Source organism: Pseudorasbora parva, chromosome 1 (assembly GCF_024679245.1).
Source record: "Pseudorasbora parva isolate DD20220531a chromosome 1, ASM2467924v1, whole genome shotgun sequence".
NCBI lineage: Eukaryota > Metazoa > Chordata > Actinopteri > Cypriniformes > Gobionidae > Pseudorasbora > Pseudorasbora parva.
The window spans coordinates 62674725-62695687 of NC_090172.1; the positions used below are offsets into that span (position 1 = coordinate 62674725).

The 20963-nt window shown below is 39.1% G+C and overlaps 1 protein-coding gene across 1 annotated transcript in view; it reads left to right on the forward strand.

Annotated features, from left to right (window-relative positions):
• Nucleotides 1-20963, forward strand: part of LOC137071433 (Fc receptor-like protein 5) — a 101332-nt gene that overhangs the window by 31351 nt on the left and 49018 nt on the right. Inside the window, exon 4 of the mRNA XM_067439477.1 lies at nt 12610-12894. Coding sequence (XP_067295578.1) covers nt 12610-12894 — 285 coding nt within the window. The remainder of the gene's footprint in view (nt 1-12609; nt 12895-20963) is intronic.

A 20963-nucleotide genomic window follows, 5' to 3' on the forward strand; every position in this document is an offset into this window, starting at 1 on the left:
ATGCCATGTCTGGGCCACCATAGGTTCAAATTCAGATTCACCAGTAATTACTGTCCCTCACCTTTGCCAAAACTGGCCCAGTTATGTTTTAACATAATTGGGCCACATTTGCAGCACTTAATGTGGGCCAGTTTAGGTTTACACCCTGGTTAGCCAGTGTTGACTTTGCTATAAATTTTCCAAATCTGGCCCAAATTTGGTGTAATGTATTCGGCCCATATTTGCTATGCCATGTCAGGGCCACCATAGGTTCACATTCAGATTTGTTAGTGATTACTGTCCCTCACCTTCTCCAAAACTGGCCCAGATATGTTTATAAGAAAACTGGGCCACATTTGCTGCATTATATGTGGGCCAGTTTAGGCTCACATCCTGGTTAGCCAGTGCTGATATTGCTGTACTTTTGCCAAATGTGGCCCAAATTTGGTGTAATGTATTCAGGCCATATTTGCTATGCCATGTGTGGCCCACTTTAGGTTCATATTCAGATTTGCGAGTGATTTCTATCCCTCACCTTTGCCAAAACTGGCCCAGATATTTTTTTAAGAAAACTGGGCCACATTTGCTGCATTATATGTGGGCCAGTTTAGGCTCACATCCTGGTTAGCCAGTGCTGACTTTGCTGTACTTTTGCCAAATGTGGCCCAAATTTGGTGTAATGTATTCGGGCCATATTTGCTATGCCATGTGTGGCCCACTTTAGGTTCATATTCAGATTTGCGAGTGATTTCTATCCCTCACCTTTGCCAAAACTGGCCCAGATATTGTTTTAAGAAAACTGGGCCACATTTGCTGCATTATATGTGGGCCAGTTTAGGCTCACATCCTGGTTAGCCAGTGCTGACTTTGCTGTACTTTTGCCAAATGTGGCCCAAATTTGGTGTAATGTATTCGGGCCATATTTGCTATGCCATGTGTGGCCCACTTTAGGTTCATATTCAGATTTGGGAGGGATTTCTATCCCTCACCTTTACCAAAACTGGCCCAGATATGTTTTAACATAATTGGGCCACATTTGCAGCACTTAATGTGGGCCAGTTTAGGCTCACATCCTGGTTAGCCAGTGCTGACTTTGCTGTACTTTTGCCAAATGTGGCCCAAATTTGATGTAATGTATTCGGGCCATATTTGCTATGTCATGTGTGGCCCACTTTAGGTTCATATTCAGATTTGCGAGTGATTGCTATCCCTCACCTTTGCCAAAACTGGCCCAGATATGTTTTAACATAATTGGGCCACATTTGCAGCACTTAATGTGGGCCAGTTTAGGTTCAAGCCCTGGTTGGCCAGTGTTGACTTTGCCATATATTTTCCAAATGTGGCCCAAATTGGGTGTAATGTATTCGGGCCATATTTGCTATGCCATGTCTGGGTCACTTTAGGTTCAAATTCAGATTTGCGAGTGATTTCTATCCCTCACCTTTGCCAAAACTGGCCCAGATATGTTTTAACATAATTGGGCCACATTTGCAGCACTTAATGTGGGCCAGTTTAGGTTCAAGCCCTGGTTGGCCAGTGTTGACTTTGCCATATATTTTCCAAATGTGGCCCAAATTTGGTGTAATGTATTCGGGCCATATTTGCTATGCCATGTGTGGCCCACTTTAGGTTTATATTCAGATTTGCGAGTGATTTCTATCCCTCACCTTTGCCAAAACTGGCCTAGATATGTTTTTAAGCAAAACTGGGCCACATTTGCTGCATTATATGTGGGCCAGTTTAGGCTCACATTCTGGTTAGCCAGTATTGACTTTGCCATATATTTGCCAAATGTGGCCCAAATTTGATGTAATGTATTCAGGCCATATTTGCTATGCCATGTGTGGGCCACTTTAGGTTCACATTCAGATTGGTTAGTGATTACTGTCCCTAATCTTTGCCAAAACTGGCCCAAATATTTTTTAAGAAAACTGGTCCACATTTGTTGCATTATATGTGGGCCAGTTTAGGTTCACACCCTGGTTGGCCAGTGCTGACTTTGCCATAAATTTGCCAAATGTGGCCCAAATTTGGTGTAATGTGTTCGAGCCATATTTGCTATGCCATATGTGGCCCACTTTAGGTTCACATTCAGATTTGAAAGTGATTACTATCCCTCACCTTTGCCAAAACTGGCCCAGATAGGTTTTACCATAATTGGGCCTCATCTGCTGCACTCAATGTGGGCCAGTTTAGGTGTACACCCTGGTTAGCCAGTGCTGTCTTTGCCATATATTTGCCAAATGTGGCCCAAATTTGATGTAATGTATTCGGGCCATATTTGCTATACCATGTGTGGGCCACCTTAGGTTCACATTCAGATTTGTTCGTGATTACTGTCCCTCACCTTTGCCAAAACTGGCCCAGATATGTTTTAACATAATTGGGCCTCATTTGCTGCACTTAATGTGGGCCAGTTTAGGTTCACTCCCTGGTTAGCCAGTGCTGACTTTGCCATACATTTTCCAAATGTGGCCCAAATTTGCTGTGATGTATTAGGCCCATATTTGCTCTGCCATGTGTGGGCCACAATAGGTTCACATTCAGATTCGTCAGTGATCAATGTCCCTCATCTTTGCCAAAACTGGGCCAGGTGTTTTTAACTTAATTGGGCCGCATTTGCTGCATTATATGTGGGCCAGTTACGGTTTACACCCTGGTTAGCCAGTGCTGACTTTGCCATACATTTGCCAAATGTGGCCCAAATTTTGTATAATGTATCCAGGCCATATTTGCAAATTCCATGTGTGGCCCACTTTAGGTTCATATTCAGATTCGCCAGTGATTACTGTCCCTCACCTTTGCCAAAAATGGCCCAGATAGTTTTTAACATAATTGGGCCTTATTTGCTGCACTATGTGTGGGCCAGTTTAGGCTCACACCCTGGTTAGCCAGTGCTGACTTTGCCATATATTTGCCAAATGTGGCCCAAATTTGATGTAAAGTATCCGGGCCTTATTTTCTTTGCCAAGTGTGGGCCACTTTAGGTTCACATTCAGATTTGCCAGTGATTACTGTCCCTCATATGTGCCAAAACTGGCCCAGATATGTTATAACATAACTGGGCCACATTTGCTGCAACATATGCGGGCCATATTTGGTTTACACCCAGATTATTCATTGTCGGTTTTGCCAGATTTTTCCCATAGGTGGCCCACATTTGGTTTGTGATATTTGGGCCATATTCATTAATTATCATATGGGCCACTTTAGGCTCATATTCAGATTACACATTGCCATGAGTGCCGCATCTTTGCCTAAAAAGGCCCACATGTGATTTAAAATATTTGGGCCATATTTGCCATTTTACTTGTGGGCCACATCAGGCTCACATACATTTTATCCGGGCCATAAGAAGGCCTGCAGTGCCGCATCATTGCCTGAAGTGGCCCACATCCGCTTGCTATCTGGGAGTTCATTAGAACCTCTTGAAGCATCCAAAATACATTTTGCATTTGTTTTTTAAACCTCAAATAAAGATTCAAACGGCCATGAATCAGTGAATCGATCAATGATTCGGATCGCCAATGTCACGTGATTTCAGCAGTTTGGCACGTGATCCAACAAATGCAGAAGAGAAGACTGATGCTGAATAAAATCGTAGTTTGTGTTATTTTTGGACCAAAAAACCCTTTCTGGACATGGACAGTATAATGTGCATACACTTGCATACGCTCTCGGACTAAATATAAAATATCTTAAACTGTGTGTGAAGATGAACGGAGGTCTTACAGGTGTGGAACGACATTAGGGTGAGGAGTCAATAACATCAATTTCATTTTTGGGTCCTAAATATATAAGTCTTATTTTCTTATATATTTAATATTGCTCTTTAATTTTTTAAAAAAAGTAATTATTATCTGATTACTCGATTAACCGATGGAATAATCGGTAGAATACTCAATTACTAAAAGAATCGATAGCTACAGCCCTAATGTAGATGTAAGTTTAAACTAACAAAACACTGATAAGAATATAGGAGGTGACAGGAAGACGCCATATAGCAAATGTAATTGTCACTGTTTAAACCCACTCCCCATCACTCAATGAAATAATAATATTAACGAAATTGAACATTTAAATATTAAATTAAACAGCAAGATTAAATAATTTTCAGTTTATAAATATAGCAATAAAACAACATGCTCTTATTTTCAACATGATCTTAAGTAATTTCACATGCAATGTGTTGCTTACCTTTGGATGAATTCCAGGGAGTGTGCCATCTCTTTTGGGTATTTGATGTAAACATAAAACAAAGAGAATGTGTAGCTCAGGGCCACGATGGGGGAGGTGATGTGATCATTACTAATTTCCTGATCCACGGCAATCTTGAATTGTCCATCACCTTACACAAACAGCATACAGGTATAACAACAAGAAAAGTATTATACATGCACACACATCCAATAGACCAGACATTTAACAGACCCTTTAAGACATAATACACGGACGCGTCATCTCTCGACTGTATAAAGTTCAGAAAAAGCATACAGACTATGTCTGCTTGGATACTCATCAAGATGGACATGTTGACATACTTTTTGTGTGAGTTTGTCCGTTAAGGTGCAAGACTTGAAAGATAACTCAATATTTGGTAACTGTGAGACGTGTGCGCGCTTTCAGATGAGAGCAAAACCAAATGTGTTTACAAGAATACTTGCCGAGAGGGGTATTTTGACTTACATAATGCATACCGCAGAGGTGTGGACTCGAGTCATGTGACTTGGACTCGAGTCAGACTCGAGTCATGAATTTGATGACTTTGGACTCGACTCGACAAAATGTACAAAGACTTGCAACTCGACTTGGACTTTAACATCAATGACTCGTGACTTCACTTGGACTTGAGCCTTATGACTCGAGAAGACTTGCTTCTTTTTGGCAATTTTTCTTTCACACGGCCGCGCTGCTCTCAGTGAAAAAAAGCTGCACCTGTATGCATGCAGAGAGCACGCGCGCTGCCAGCACGAGTCACTACATCCAATCACTGTAGTCCCACGTTGGTTTGATTCGACAGTATCCATAGCTACCAAGTCCGCGTATACGTGACTTATTTGGGCTTCTTTTTTTGGCAAGTCGCGGTAAAAAATCTCGAGTTGCGGGTCGCGGTTTTTTGGGCTTATTTAAAAAAATGTGGTTGCTTGTTAGGAAAATATGACAAGCAACTTCGTTTCTTTACATTTATGGTCGCTGTTTTGTCCAAATACATTGCCTGACACTGTCTTCTCACAGCTAATAGCCATAGTGCAACGATACAAGTGCTGTATCCATTCGTCCTCATACATCCCGCCTCCTTCCCCTCTTTGAAGAAAAATTGCGTTCAACGCGCAGGCATGTCATGTGATGTTATAAATGTAATGAGAGTTCGTAGACGTAAATAGACGAATACATTTTATTATTATTTTTTTTTACAAACAATGCAACCAGCAGAGATATACAGATATGGAGAGGAAACAGGAGGTAAGCCACCTAATTTAATTTTAAAAATATTTTTTTATAATGTAGGCTATTTATTATGACTATTATTATTTGACTATTATAAAAATAAATAATAAAAAAAGTATAGGCTACTAATAATAACAGTAGGTATGGTTCGAATGTATATTATTATAGGACAATTCACCATGACGTCACAGCAGTAATAAACGTTCTTCCGGGTGGCAAAAGCCGAAGCGTTCCTATAGCAACGCTAGTAAATTGCTTGGGATTCAGACAAAGTTAACATGATTATTGAGGGACGGATTAACTAATTCAGGAGATAGCAATACATGAAATGCCTAACATGGTCCAGTAGATGTAGCGCTAGTCTATACCATACTTTTTAAATGAGCCTCAGCCTACCATTGAGTAGTAATTTAGACTGTTTGCTGTTTGAATTACAATATGTTAGACTATCGTAGATGGTATATTTCCCTGTTATCTAACTATTTACCTGTTCTCTGCTTTTCAACAAATCATTTGCGCATATTTTTTCTTTGTTTTTTGTATCTGAAGCTGTAGCAGCAACATTGAAAGCTGGTGTCTGTGTTTAACACGAAAGCTTGTGTGATCGCGGCCGGCTCGCGGTGCAAACAGTCGTGCCGTGTACAGCTGATTTGATGCGATGATCAACTTAAATGACTCGTAGCATCTGCAATATCTCACGACGAACTCCCGATGTTAAAATATGTTATATTTATCATTTTATATGGAGCTAATCACTACACCTGTTAGCAGTCATAATGTAAACATCTATTATTGATATAAAATAGCCGAAATCACATGAACAATCACACAAAAACCTTATTCCATAGTTATCGTGTGTTTATAGCTTCTTAGTTCACGCGTAGAAATGTAGAACAGACTCGTTCTTCACAGAGCCAGAAATGTCCGAGACAGCTGCGAGCGCGTCATGCGAGGGCGGTGTTGAGCAATATCAAAAGACTGACAGATGAGAGGACGAATGAACGCCTGATGACTGATATCCGATGCATATCATTAAGAAGAGACACAGAGAGAGGTCTGCGCATGTTTTAACTCTTTTATGTCGAATAATTCCGTGAGAAATGAATAGAAATGGTATTCTGTATGACGAAAATATTTTGCAAACGTGCTATGTCGATATTTCTCCAAATATGAGGACTTTTGAATTAAGAGCTAAACTGAAAGCTGTTCTTTGCGATCTCTGTGAACACAAATGAACCAGTGCAGACGAGAGAGAATGAACGTGCGTGTGAAAATCTATTCAAAATATCGTTCATAACGGATCGATTATAATGCGATTATAATGCACTCCTGACATAAATTAAAAAATGAATGTCACTGCAACCCAAGTTTATCATAAACAGTGTTCAAATATCGAAGCTGGAGTCTTTAATCTTTCTGATGATACTGAGTTTGTCCAGATAAAGTAATATAGAGTGATGAGCAGTGAATGTTAAACAATAGTAATCTGAGGCCGTATGATCTTTGAATCGTAAGGGGTTAAAAGAGATCTAAAGTTTACTAATATTAGTCTCGAATTTCCCCAGCTGAAGACAATTATGCTCTGCTATGATTTTGTCGATGGACCGTTTTGAGAATACTTCTCTGTAGCGCCACTTTTGAGGACGTCCACTCGCTTTAGCCTCCTCATCCAACAAGTTTTGCTGGATATATTTACTGCTTTCTGAATGAAATCGATACAATTCTACACCTTTTGCTGTATATCGGACGGCGCAACCCGAAAACACAACACGTTTTCGTCATAGTTTCAACTTTAATCAACAGCAATGTTCTTAACTATGTAACTGTTTACAGTAGCCGGCTGATCTCTTCAGTTTGTCAGTAGAAGCCGCTCGCGTTCTGCCACCCGGAAGTATCTTGAGGCGATTGTTTACAAACATTCTGAAATGGTCTATAAACATGTCTCTATATTGCAGCGCTCTCAGTGTTTTCCTGGGCACCAACTCCCAATCATAGACTGTAAAAAAAGTGCATAATAATCCTAAATAGTAGCTATGTGACATTGGTAATTTTCAACACTCTTTAGGGCAGATTGCACATTGAGATGCAGGGCTTACCCTTTTTATGGTTTATAGTGTGTATGTTCACCAGTGCTCCTTATATGTGTGCAATAACTCCGACTGGAGTTACCATAATCCTTCACGTCACTTTTTCTCTTTTTCCATCTCCAAACCTCTTCTGTTCACAGTCTTTATTGCAACTTGAAGAATTTTGTAAAATCCCATCTGTATTTGCTTTTTAAACTCCACGAGATTTCAATTTAATATGTTGCAGGCTCATTTATTGATACATTATTAATCATAAATTATACTGATGATAATAAATAATATAATAATATTGGGCTTGTTTTGGGCCCCCCACCCCTCTAGGTATTCTTCATACCTGAGAAGAATATGAAACAGATGTCAGAAAATCTATAGCCTCACATGTTGTATTTGAACTCTTTACTCATATCAATGCTGTTGTGTCAATATTCATTGTCTATTATACACTACGGTATACGATAATATTTCAGTTTCAGTGTATGCAATATTAAGAATATTTTCACTGCTTCAAAAGTCATAAGAAAGCCCTTTCCCTCCAGAAACTGAAGTCATATGCTTTGCCATGGCAAGCTGGCATAAAAAGTATAGCAAAACAAAATAATTGAATAAATTAAATTATTAAAGTAAACCAAATTAAACCAAAAATAAGCTAAACAATATTCCCATAATGGCCCTAAGTTTAGGCTAAAAGGACCCATATCTATTTGAAAGTGTAACCCGATCACACATAAATGCGTATAAATAGTACAATGTCGTGGAATGTACACGCCAAAACTCATTTTGGCGTGCATATGATACGCTGTTTTTCGCGTGCATATGATACGCACTTTATGGCGTATATATGACACACGCTTGGGTAGGTTTAGGGTGGTGGGGTGGGGGGTTCGTATGTATAATACGCCATAAAATGCGTATCATATGCACGCGAAAAACAGCGTGCCATAGACACGCCAAAATGAGTTTTGGCGTATACATTCCACGACATTGCACACTCGTACTATTTATATGCATTTTTGTGAGAATACCCTGTGAGGTCAACACAATACAGGACTGAAGCTGCTGTGCATTGTTCTAGTGCAATATGCTGTTGAAATACAAGCATTTTCTGTGAAAATTTACATTTTCTGTTTTTTTACTGTATTTGCTTAATGTCATTGTATAAAAAGAGGTTTAAATAAATACAAATCTTACAGACATACATAATTTGTATAATTTTTATTTTTGTGGTAAGATGACTTGAAGTGACTCGAAACTAAAATGGTAGGACTTTGGACTCGACTTGAGACTTGTTGGCTTTGACTTCTGACTCGACTCGAGACTTGACTCATCTTTGACTCGACTTGACTCGGGACTCGAGGGCAAAGACTTGAGACTTACTTGTGACTTGCATAACAATGACTTTGTCCCACCTCTGGCATACCGTATAACTTATGTGTCCATTCAAGTGCACTGGGGATGCGAGCTATCGGAAACGCACCCCTCTCCCTCGGTGTGCGCGCGCGCGAGCCCTGTGTGTAACAGCGGGGCGTGTGATAGGCTAGCCTACTGAATTAATCCTCTTCTAGCACTGGAATAGTTTTATATCTATTTAATGTGTAAACAAGTTTTGAACTACTCAAGAGAGACACACGCCCTTTTACATCTTCATATTGTAGCACCTAACGTTAATCACGCTCAACGCGATAGCGCGCTTCGTTTAAAATGTAATGTTAGTAAAGCTAACATCTGTAAACCACATGCTCACTCCGGTGAATATAAATACATTTCATAAATCGTGCGATGAAAGCACTAACTGTCCAATACCCACAACTTAGAGTAACGTTAAATTTCATTTTCCACAGCTGCTAATTAACGTTGGTACAACATAAGTTAATGTTATGCCTAGCTTGGAACAATAACGGTACTAACGTTACATAACGTTTAAACGACACCAACAACAAATATAAGTTGATAATTCAATAAATAAAACAGCGAGGGAACAGTAACAAATACATTCAGAGCATCTTCACAAATATCAGCTAAATTTGAGAATGTAACTTACAAGACGGTTAATATGACGGGTCTGACAGATGAGTCAGATAGCACCTAAAATACAAAATGAACGCTTTAAAACAGGTTGTGACAAATGTATGAAAAAGAACAGAAACAAAATACAATTCTTAATGTTTAACACAGAAGCGGGAGGTTTATCCTACTCCAAAATCTGACTGAAACGTGATGGTGATCCGTGCATGTAATGGCGATTAACCTGTGTAAAGAAATTTGTTTCTCATGCGTTTCCCGCCGACTGAGGTTCTTGCTCCCACAATGCATGCGCAATTAAAAATACGGAAAAACACCTGTAAAACACAAATACGGAAAATTCCTTCAAGATAATACAGTATTATACTGTATTTTTACGGACTTTTTTTACAATGTACAATAATGCACCAAATATATACAGCTCTGGAAAAAAAAATTAAGAGAACTCAATGTTATGTGTGGTCTCTTGATTTTTTTTCAGAGCTGTAAAAGTAAAATTTTCAAACAGATTAAAGTGCACAAGAATTAGGCTATAAAGAACAACAGGTAACAAATTACAATAAGGTCTCATTATTTAATGCATAAACTAAGACGGAGCAAAGGCTACATTTGGTACAGAAAGTATAATGTTTTTGGTAATGTTAGTTAAGAAATACTGATCAATGTTAGTTTTATCTTAGGTCCATTAAAAAAGTTATTTTGATTTTGATTGTAATGTTATTAAACAGTAACTAAGAAATTAACATTACTTAGAATAATTAATTCTTTATAAGTGTTTATCATTGTCAGTTTGGTAATAATGAATTAACATGTTAACTAATGAAGTCATATGTCTCAAAGATTTCCCATATTAATGTGAATGCATGTACACACACAAACACTTTTACAGAATGAGTTACAACACATTTCTACTTCCCATCATGCTTTACGTCTGGTTTAACGGAGGCTAAATGTTAAAATTAATTATTATTTCATGTGTTTTTGCTCAATTTAATAGAGGGAGATAGGTTGAGATAGTGGATATAGTGAGGTTGACGTTTGGCCAAAAACCAATAAAACTTTGTTACTTTTATTAAAACTAATGTCTGTGCACTTTTCAGCAGTTATAGCTCTTTGCTAAATATTTAGGAACATGCCGGTGTGCTTGACTTGTGTTATTGTTAACTGTATGTGTGTGTGTGTGTATATATGTATATATATATATATATATATATATATATATATATATATATATATATATATATATATATATATATATATATATATATATATATATATATATATATAATCACATACACATCAAATAAAATGACATACATTATGATATATAAGTAAATATATTGTCACATTTTACAAATTGAAAGCAGCAATTCCTCATGTATTATTAAATATTGTAATATATTCATCCTGTATATTTTTAATATGCAGTTAAATAATTTAATATATTTATCATTCACATATATAAGGAAATATTTTTTTTGCGTTAGGATTACCCATTTTTATTTTATTCGTTTTACTTGTTAATTAATTTACTAAAGTTAAATCTCACTGATTTGCAGGGGTTGTATTTAACACAATCCAGAATTTTTTTCTTTTTTTTTTCTTTTTTTACAGTGTGGGACATATATGATTGAAAATATATTAATATTGTGGAATTTGTATATGTGGTTTTTGCAGCATATATGATCCTTATAGTATTCATTACTGCAATTTGCTATTTAAAAACGTGGCACTGGACATAAAAATGATAACTGCGTCGGGCTGAAACTAGCAAAAAACGCTTGCGTTGTGCCTGCCGTTGCGTTGCGCTGGTGTATAATAGCACACCATGTCGCAAACGCATAAAACAGCACAAAATAGATGATGTTTACTGTGGTCGATCGATTGATCAATGGCTGCTTAAGAAATACAAGCACACGCATCAAATTATTACAAACTGCAGACAGGATGTCTCACATGTCAGCAAATCTAATAAATCGATTACATTTCCAGAGCGAGCATGCACATGTACAGCCCAACATTAATACCCCCCCCCCCCCCCCCCCCCCCATAATAAGTAAAACTCAAATCACAAGATGCAGAGCAAATGTGTAAAATAACTACAAATAGTTAAATTAGGCAACCCTGAGTGATAAATGAATTAAATTAAAATAAAGAAAGTAGCCATTGTTAACGTTGTCTTTTTGACTGCAGAGACAACATTAAACGCTAAACTGGAGTGGCAGTCAAGTTCTGCTAAAACTTCCACAGCATCCAAAAATCTGAATCACATTAGAGCCGGCTGAAATGTTTTGAAATAACTTGTACCCGACCTGATCGTCTTTTCTAACAGAAAACCGGTAGTTATATGTGAAATCAGACAATAGCCCTAAATAAATCATTAAATTAAATTTTTATCTTAGCTGTGAAAGATTCGACATGGAGGCGCAGGTAGCGTCCAAATGCAGAAAGTTGAATAAAAATCAGTAAACAAATCCAAAAGACAAGGCAGAGACGTAGTGGATGAGTCAAAGAATCAGTCCAATAGTGTTGTGACATTTAAACAGAGGCGTCTTTTTTATAAACACCAGATGGCTTTGAATCTTTTTCCAAAATAATCAGGGCAATCCTCAGTGCTCGAGGCTTCATTTGCCGTCCCTTCAGTCCAACCCGGCAAATAAAGCAAGAACAGTGATCCAACAAGAAAAGCACAATGATCAAGGAAGGCGATGGAACAGGCAATGGAAAAACTGCTCAGTTAGGCAGTGAAAGAACTGCCAATACTTTACAAAGTATCAAAGCAAAGCATGGCTGTTTATACGTACAGGAAGTAACCACAGAAGAAACAGGTAGTGGTGAGGGCTCCCCCTGGAGGAACCAGCCTCATCCATCACAGCCTCCGGCCCTGAATTACTTTTAGAGTTTATGTCAATACAAAAGAACATACAGATATCAATATCAATGCTTTATTTATTTGTTCAATTTATTTTTAAATAATATTTTGAACACTTGTACGTAATAAAAACAAACAAAAAAACTAGATCTTTCATTTAATGCAGTGTTTTTCTCATATATATTTTCTCATGTATTAATACAGAGAGACCAAAACCTGTAGTGAAGGTGAAGCCGGATCAGCGAGTGTTCAGAGGAGAGACAGTCACTCTCACATGTGTCATACCGGGAGGAGGAGACACTCAGTGGACATACAGCTGGTTTAGAGATGGACGACCTGTCTATACATCAACAACAGCAGAGTTCAGATTCACAGCTGGTGTGTATCTCCGTGGTGTGTATCTCTACAGTGGTGAATTCAGCTGTAGAGGAGAGAGATCAGACTCACAGACATCACACATCAGTGATGCTCTTACACTGACTGTATCAGGTGAGTCTTCATATTCACATCTGTCTAATGATCTTTTAAAATCAATAATTGTAGCTGAAGACTTTATCCTGCGCTGCAGTTTTGTCATCTGACACTTTAATGCTGTGAGCTCTTTAAAGATGAATGGATTCTGATCGGCTGTCGATGTTTTTTATTTTTCATCAGCAGAAAAAAATAATAATAAATCGCTCATTTTAATGAGTCGTCATCAGTATGGTGTGGTGTGACTCTTCTCTTCAGACAGTTTTGAAATCGTTATAATTATAGTTGTGATTATAGTTATTATACAGTAATGGAGCCTTTAGTCGTTATTCTTTATTGATGCAGTGCTGTGTGTTTCTGTAAGGTCTCCTGAATATTTTTCATCAGCTGAATATCTAAAGTATTTTCATGAAGTCCCTCTGAGATTTAAAGTCAATATTTCAAATATTTAATAACACATTGGCTGTGTCTCATTTCAGAAGGCTGCGTCCTCCGGAGGTCGCATTTGAAGGGTGCATACGTCATAAGGCCATCTCATTTCAAAAAAGTGAGAAGGACACTTCGAATGCGTCCTTCTTTCAGAGGACTTCGGAGTGTGCATGAGGTGTAGCCTTCACGGCTGGAGATAACCCACAATTCTTTGCGTCTCCGTTAACAACAGTCATATTTATTTTTTTATATTATATGAATAAACTGCATTTTTTAAGCTCTATTACCTCAAACAGATAGTTGTCATTAACAGGATTACAACGCTTTAGTGCTTTTTAAACATTTAGAACAGTACATTGCTGTCAAGACAAGAAACATTTCATAGTAATTTTTAAGTTATAGATAATTTTCATTCATATTACTGGTGTGTTGGCATAGCAATGTGATACTTCCTGCCTGTGTGTCCTACGAAGGACGTCTCGTTTAATTCTGATTGAGGACACTCCGTATATTGCATCCTACACAGGACGGGTCCTCCGGAGGACCAGCCTTCGAAATTTAACAAAATGAGACACAGCAATAGTCATGTTCACGGATCTCTGATGTTGGTTAATGATTTCGTGACATGCAGGTAAAGGCTCACATTACAGTGATCAGTGAATCTGTGATGTGTGAATAGAAACTAGTTCTGTGAAGTCTCGCAGAGACAGTCGACAGACTCACATCTTGTGTTTAATGAGGGATTCGGGCTCATCATGTAAAAGGACATCTCAATGTTATGGACGTCTCCATTTTAAAAAAAAAAAGATTAATTTATTTGTAAAGGGACAATGCAATTTCATAAAAACACACATGAACAAACATGAGTAACAAAGACAGAATAAGCAAAGTGGCTATTTTTCTTCTGTAGTCCCCTGAACTTTGAGTTTTGTAACATTTACAAAATATATATATATATTATTTTACATTTTTTGCTGTTTGAGTCACTTTGTGTTTGTGTTTCTTCTCAGCTTTACCCACATCTACAGTGACTGTGACTCCAGCCAGATCTGTGTTCACTGGAGAGACAGTCAATCTGAAGTGTGTGATAAAGTCTCATCACAGTGACTGGAGATATGAGTGGAGATATGAGTGGTATAAAGACAGAGTAAAGTTACAGACGTCTGAGCGTTACACTGTAGACGGAGACACTCTCAGTATTGGTAAAGCTCTTACATCTGATCGGGGTCAGTACTGGTGTAAAGGACACATTAATGGAAGATCAGTTTCATCACTAGAAGGCTCTGCTGTTTCTCTCTCTGTGACGGGTGAGTTGAGTATTATCGCCCTCCTAAACTCTCTCTACATGATCACGATCACACAAGAGTCTTTCACTCGCAGATGTTTTGGTTCTCACTCCTCTTTTGAGGGATTGTTCTGTTTAATTCTCTCTGTTCTTTTGTTCAAAACTATTTGATGAAGCAAAACACTGAAACTGAATGCAGACGTCTGAAAATACCCATTAAAGCTGAAGTATTTTAACTTCAAGGGCCAGATTTACGTTTTTAAGATCTAACAGCTTGTGCCAGTAAAAAACCCTCTTATGGCAATAAAAGGATGATGAATTGAGGAATCAACTTTCCCTTGATCGTTTGATATATAAGGTTGTGGTAATATAAGAATATCCTGTAAGTTTCAGAGTTGAAAACGTCCTCGTTAGTCAAAGAAAAGCTTTTATAGACACCAGGCTCAGCAACTGTGCTTCTACTGACGTCAGTGAACACGACTCTACAGAATAATAAGTGTGTGAGGTTCAGTAGCCCCGCCATCCCGACACCGGGATCACGCAAGCAGCAGCAATTAAAAAGCTGAAGATTATAGCAAGACACTGCACTATTCCTGGTTGTGGAAGAACAGTTGCTGCATAAGCTTCCATCGGATCCTAATATTAGGAATGAGTGGTTGAACTTTATTTCTAATGAAGTTCCAGCTCACGTGGGGAAGACATGTTCACTTATTTCACCGCGGGATTGTTTGTAAACTAATCTCAGTCACAATGCTATTCTTCTATATTGGATCCGACAGGAGGAATGTTGCAGCATACTTATGTGAGTAATATGTGTTTTTTATATGTAATAATAATAATAATAGATTTTATTTATAATGCACTTTTCATTCCGAAGAATCTCAAAGTGCAACAAAGGGGGGGGGGGGGGGGGGTAACAACAAAAAATGAATAACAAGTAAAAATATAGAATACTACAAACAATCAACCAACACAGAAAACAAAACAGAAACAGAGCTGATGGTGAACAGAAACAGAGCTGATGGTGAACAGAAACAGAGCTGATGGTGAACAGAAACAGAGCTGATGGTGAACAGAAACAGAGCTGATGGTGAACAGAAACAGGGCTGATGGTGAACAGAAACAGAGCTGATGGTGAACAGAAACAGAGCTGATGGTGAACAGAAACAGGGCTGATGGTGAACAGAAACAGAGCTGATGGTGAACAGAAACAGGGCTGATGGTGAACAGAAACAGGGCTGATGGTGAACAGAAACAGAGCTGATGGTGAACAGAAACAGAGCTGATGGTGAACAGAAACAGGGCTGATGGTGAACAGAAACAGAGCTGATGGTGAACAGAAACAGAGCTGATGGTGAACAGAAACAGGGCTGATGGTGAACAGAAACAGAGCTGATGGTGAACAGAAACAGAGCTGATGGTGAACAGAAACAGAGCTGATGGTGGAAGTCTCTGTTAGCTCCGCAGCACACTGTGGTCCACTCCATGTTTCAGATTTCTCCCAGCGGCAGTGTCCCGATGACATCGCCGAGGCACGACAGCTGAAGACCAGATGATGGGTCTTCTTCATGATGATTCAAACGATGGGGATCGCTGCAGCACCATGCAAGAGGCAGAACATTCCTCCGGGCACTTCTGTGGACACACCGGGGCCGGCGCAGATGTCGCTCCACGGTCGCAATGCAGGACGGAACAGCGGCGCAGCCGAGAAGCAGAACATCCCAACATCATGCCGGACGCCGCCGACGAGAGCCCGGATGACGCTAGCCCGGTGCAAACTTCAGCCACCATGCAGCTTAAGCCCAAGGGAGACCACCAGTGAGCACCCGCGGCGAGAAACATCAAATGTCCTCCAAACCAGAAACCAACCGCAGCAATTCAAACGTAAACATTAGAGAAGCGGTTGAAAACGGCGAAACGACGAACAACGACCTCTCAGTGGCTGCCAGCAATCAGCAACAGTCCCAATTGTAACTCTGACTGTTAGACTAGTCACAAACATAAGGAAATAAAATAAAATGTAAATCTAATAGTACATTAACATGATTTGTTGTGGGTGGAGAAGCTGCGAACAGACAACGCCAGCGTCCTCTCCCCCACGTTGCCTCAATATGTAATAGTATTGCATGTTATAGATCGTTTTGATTATGTGTGTGTGTCTAACAGACCTTTAGCATGCTGGACTCAGACATGTATGGACAAGGGCTCGCAAAGCCCAATGTCCCAGCTAGGGCTGTGTGTTTTTTCTGATGGGCTACCAAAATGGAAGCCCGTGGGCAGGCCGATGAATCTCCTAATATTCCTTTTGTTCTGCGGTTCTCTCTCTCTTGACGTGACATTTGAAGGGCGCGCTCGCGCACGTGTATGTGTGTGCGCACGGTTTGCGCTTATATCGTCCGATCATGCGGGCTATGTAATATAAAAATAATAGTCCAATCAATCGCGGGTAGATGAGAAATAAATCATTATGTTTGTTTGATAAAGACGTACCTGAATCAGTCCGGTTGCCGCTTTCAAATAACCCCTCCCTCATGTGAACTGAACTGACAGGAGCTGAGCTCATTAAATATGCAAATCTTATCCAATCCTAGCCATGGGCGTTTACTTCCAAGTCTCCAGTAGTGTTATTAAGATACCAAATTTTTGACTTCGATATGACACCAGACTAAAATACCTCGATACCGATACTAAATCGATGCCACGGTAAAAACAAACAAAAAACAGGTAATATGAATAATATGACACTAGAACATATTCATTGTTTTATTTTTTTACTAAAAATTCCCTTGGCCAGCAGTTCCTGCGCTGGTTTTTGCCCATTCCCTTCAGTTATTGCTATAATAACTGCATGCCAGTGTGAAGATCCTCACAGAGATCATTATCCATCATCTTATCATTCACTAACCTTTCACTTCTCAACAGGGTGGGATGACCAAAATCTTATTTTATGATTCAAGTTATTTAATATTTTTTAAATGTAATCTTATAATTATAATATAGATTTTTAATTGTATCTGTTTTTAAAAATAAGCAAAAAATGAATGCATATGACAAAAACAGTGCTTTATTTTTCAGCTACATTAGGTCTATTTAATACGGAAGCTTATTGCATTCACTTGAGAAAAAAAAAATCTACTCTGTTTTTCTGAATTAATGACTTAATTATCTCAGAATTATGAGAATTTTTCATGAATAAAAAGTTTTTGCTCTGTTTTTCTGAATTAATGACTTAATTATTTCTTGAAATGAGATCCCTCAAAATCCTGCTTTTAGCTGGATTGCATGGAAGTAAACATGTCCAGCCTTTCAAGTTTAATCCGGTTTTATTTTAGTTTGGGTTTGAAACATTGCTGCTGTCTGTTAATATAAATGGTATTGTTTTTAGTGCGTCAATTTTGTGCAGACACCTCAAGAATTTGCCTGTTTCTCCATATCAGATATGGTAGGCTTTGCGAGCCCGATCTCATGAAAATGCATATAAATAGTACAAGTGTGCAATCTTGTGGAATGTATACGTCAAAATGAGTTTTGGTGTGCATATGGTTCACGGTTTTTCATGTGCTTATGAAACGCACTTTATGGCGTATTATACGTACGAACCCCCCACCCCACCATCCCCAACCTACCCAAGAGCGTATCATATGCACGCGAAAGACTGTGTAGCACTTGCATTATCTCAGTATACAGTCTGTATACAGTCTTTTTATGCACTGATTTTTTGCTGGATTGTCTTGTCTGCTGTTATCTTAACGAGCACGCTCTTTCTTATGCACCAAAAAAATGAACTATAATGTTGTCAAATTGCCATCAATACCTCTTGGCTTGCTGCTATAGGTTTATTTGTCCTGAAACATTTTGAATGAGAACACGGTCAGTTCCAATTCTTCATATTTAACTGCTGTGACATTATCTTAAAATGAAATAAACGGAGTGACTATTCGCACAATGCCTGTTTGGGCCACACAAGATTAATAAAGACGTGTGTGTTTCAGTTCTTCAGTGGTGTAGACAGTATTAAGTACATCGGCTGCAGTCTGCTGATCGGGAAAGATACCGACGGCTCATTCGCCATTCATAGACATACATTACAGAAAATGTGTTCGTAGCTCGTGTCAGATAGCACATGAACTGATGAACAAATGTCATAAATCCAGTTACAAAACTGTAAAAGAGACGTGTCTATGGCCACACAAATACGGCTGAGCTCAATGTAGAGCACACTTAATCTGAGGCAAATTCAGGTGTTCTTGATCTTAAAGGGCTAGTTCACCCAAAAATGTAAATTCTGTCATTAATTACTGACCCTCATGTCGTTCCAGACCCGTAAGACTATTGTTCGTCTTTGGAACACAGATTAAGATATTAGTGTTGAAATCCGATGGCTCAGAAAGGCCTCCATTGGCCACATTTCCTCTCTCAAAACCCATAAAGCCCTCAAAACCCATAAAGCCCATCTCACTACAGTGGATCTACAATCATTTTATGAAGAGACGAGAATAGTTTGACTAGTTCGACTCCGACTAGTTCGAACAACAGCAGGTGGTTTAGACTCACCGAGCGGTTGACCAGCCTCCCTTTCCGACTCACAAAAATAAAATAAAATAAAAGATTTTTGAGGATTGGTGCAACTGAAGGTTTTAGAATAAATAAGAAAGACACAAGCTCTCTTCTCATGCGGTGAATCGGCCAATAATGTAACAGCGGTGTGGTCATCAGCGCTCGTGCAGTCTCTCTGAAGAAGCTAAGCAGAATACACCAGCTCTCGGACAATATCTCACCAGCATGCACTGCTACAAGTCAGCCAGCGATCGGTCTGCACATCGGTGTATGACGTTTTAATTAGTGATCGACCGATATATCAGTTTCCCCGATATTTAAGCCTTTTATCTTAATCGGGTATTGGTTTTGTAATATCGGATTCAGATATAAATGCCGCCATCTTGTGGACGTTTTGAGAATCACGCACAAGTCCGCCATTAAAAGACTGAGGGGAGATGAGTCAACAACAGTGTTCAAAGGTAATATGACTTGCATCCCTTAATTAATAAACTTTATTTAACATACCAGCCAGTACTATACACATAACATGTTATGAGATGCTATACTATGTATGTAGTATAAACTTGGCACTAAAAATAGAGACGAAGGTAATCCGTCATGTCACAATAACTTTCCATGAATGAAATAAAACAGCCATGAATAAGAACATTTTGGAAATAAAAGCACCAAACGTATTTCTCTCTCTCTCTCTCTGTTTATGCTCATCTCGTGAAGTCGCGTTCAGCCGTTCACTCACTGGTTATTGCTCCAGAATAGGCTTCTTCTTCTTCTTCCTTTCGGCTGTCCCCTTCAGGGGTTGCCACAGTGAATCATCTGCCTCCATCAGTCCTATCCTCTTCTCTCAGTCCGACTACCTTCATGTCCTCCTTCACTATATCCGTAAACCTCCTCTTTGGTCTTCCTCTTGACCTCCTGCTCTAACCTCAGCATCCTTTTACCGATATATTCACTCTCCCTCCTCTGAACATGTCCAAACCATCTCAACCTGGCCTCTCTAACTTTTTCTTCAATGAACCCAAAAGGGCTCATGTCACACCTCTTCATCTCTCTGCATTGGCTACCACTCGCTGCCCGGATCAAATTCAAAGCTCTGACTCTTGCTTATGTATCTTCCACAAGCTCAGCACCGCATACTTCGACTCACTCCTACGAGTCTACACACCCACCAGAAGCCTTTGCTCAGCTAACGAGCGGAGGCTTGATGTACCATGAAATCCCTCTCAAACCATTTTAACCTGGCCTCTCTAACTTTGTCTCCAAAACATCTCACATGTGCTGTCCCTCTGATGTACTCATTCCTGATCCTATCCATCTTCGTCACTCCCAAAGAGAACCTCAACATCTTCAGCTCTGCGACCTCTAGCTCAGGGGTCTCCAACATGTCACTCGTGAGCTACCAGTAGCTCGTGGCCTGATTGGAGGTAGCTCGCCAAGACGTAGGCTACTTTGCATCTAATCAGAGTGAGCTAATTTAGACTGACTTAGATTTTTTTATTTATGAACAAATGTAAATGTAAACATGCAAATGTAGGGTTGTCATAAGTACAGGTAGGCTACTATAGTTCGATGTTGGTAGTGAAAAAAAAAAAAAATGACAATACCAGCATTTCTGTATTACCGGTTGTACCGACTCCCGAGTATATTCGGTACACCCAGCTTTCGAAGCGCAGGGCTCCAAACTGTAGCTGAATATATACTAGTGTCTGTGAATATTAAACTGCAAATTACTATTTAAATATTACTCCTGCAAATTCTGCGCAGATGCGAGCCTGCGCGTGCACACACACACACACACACACACACACTTGCGTGT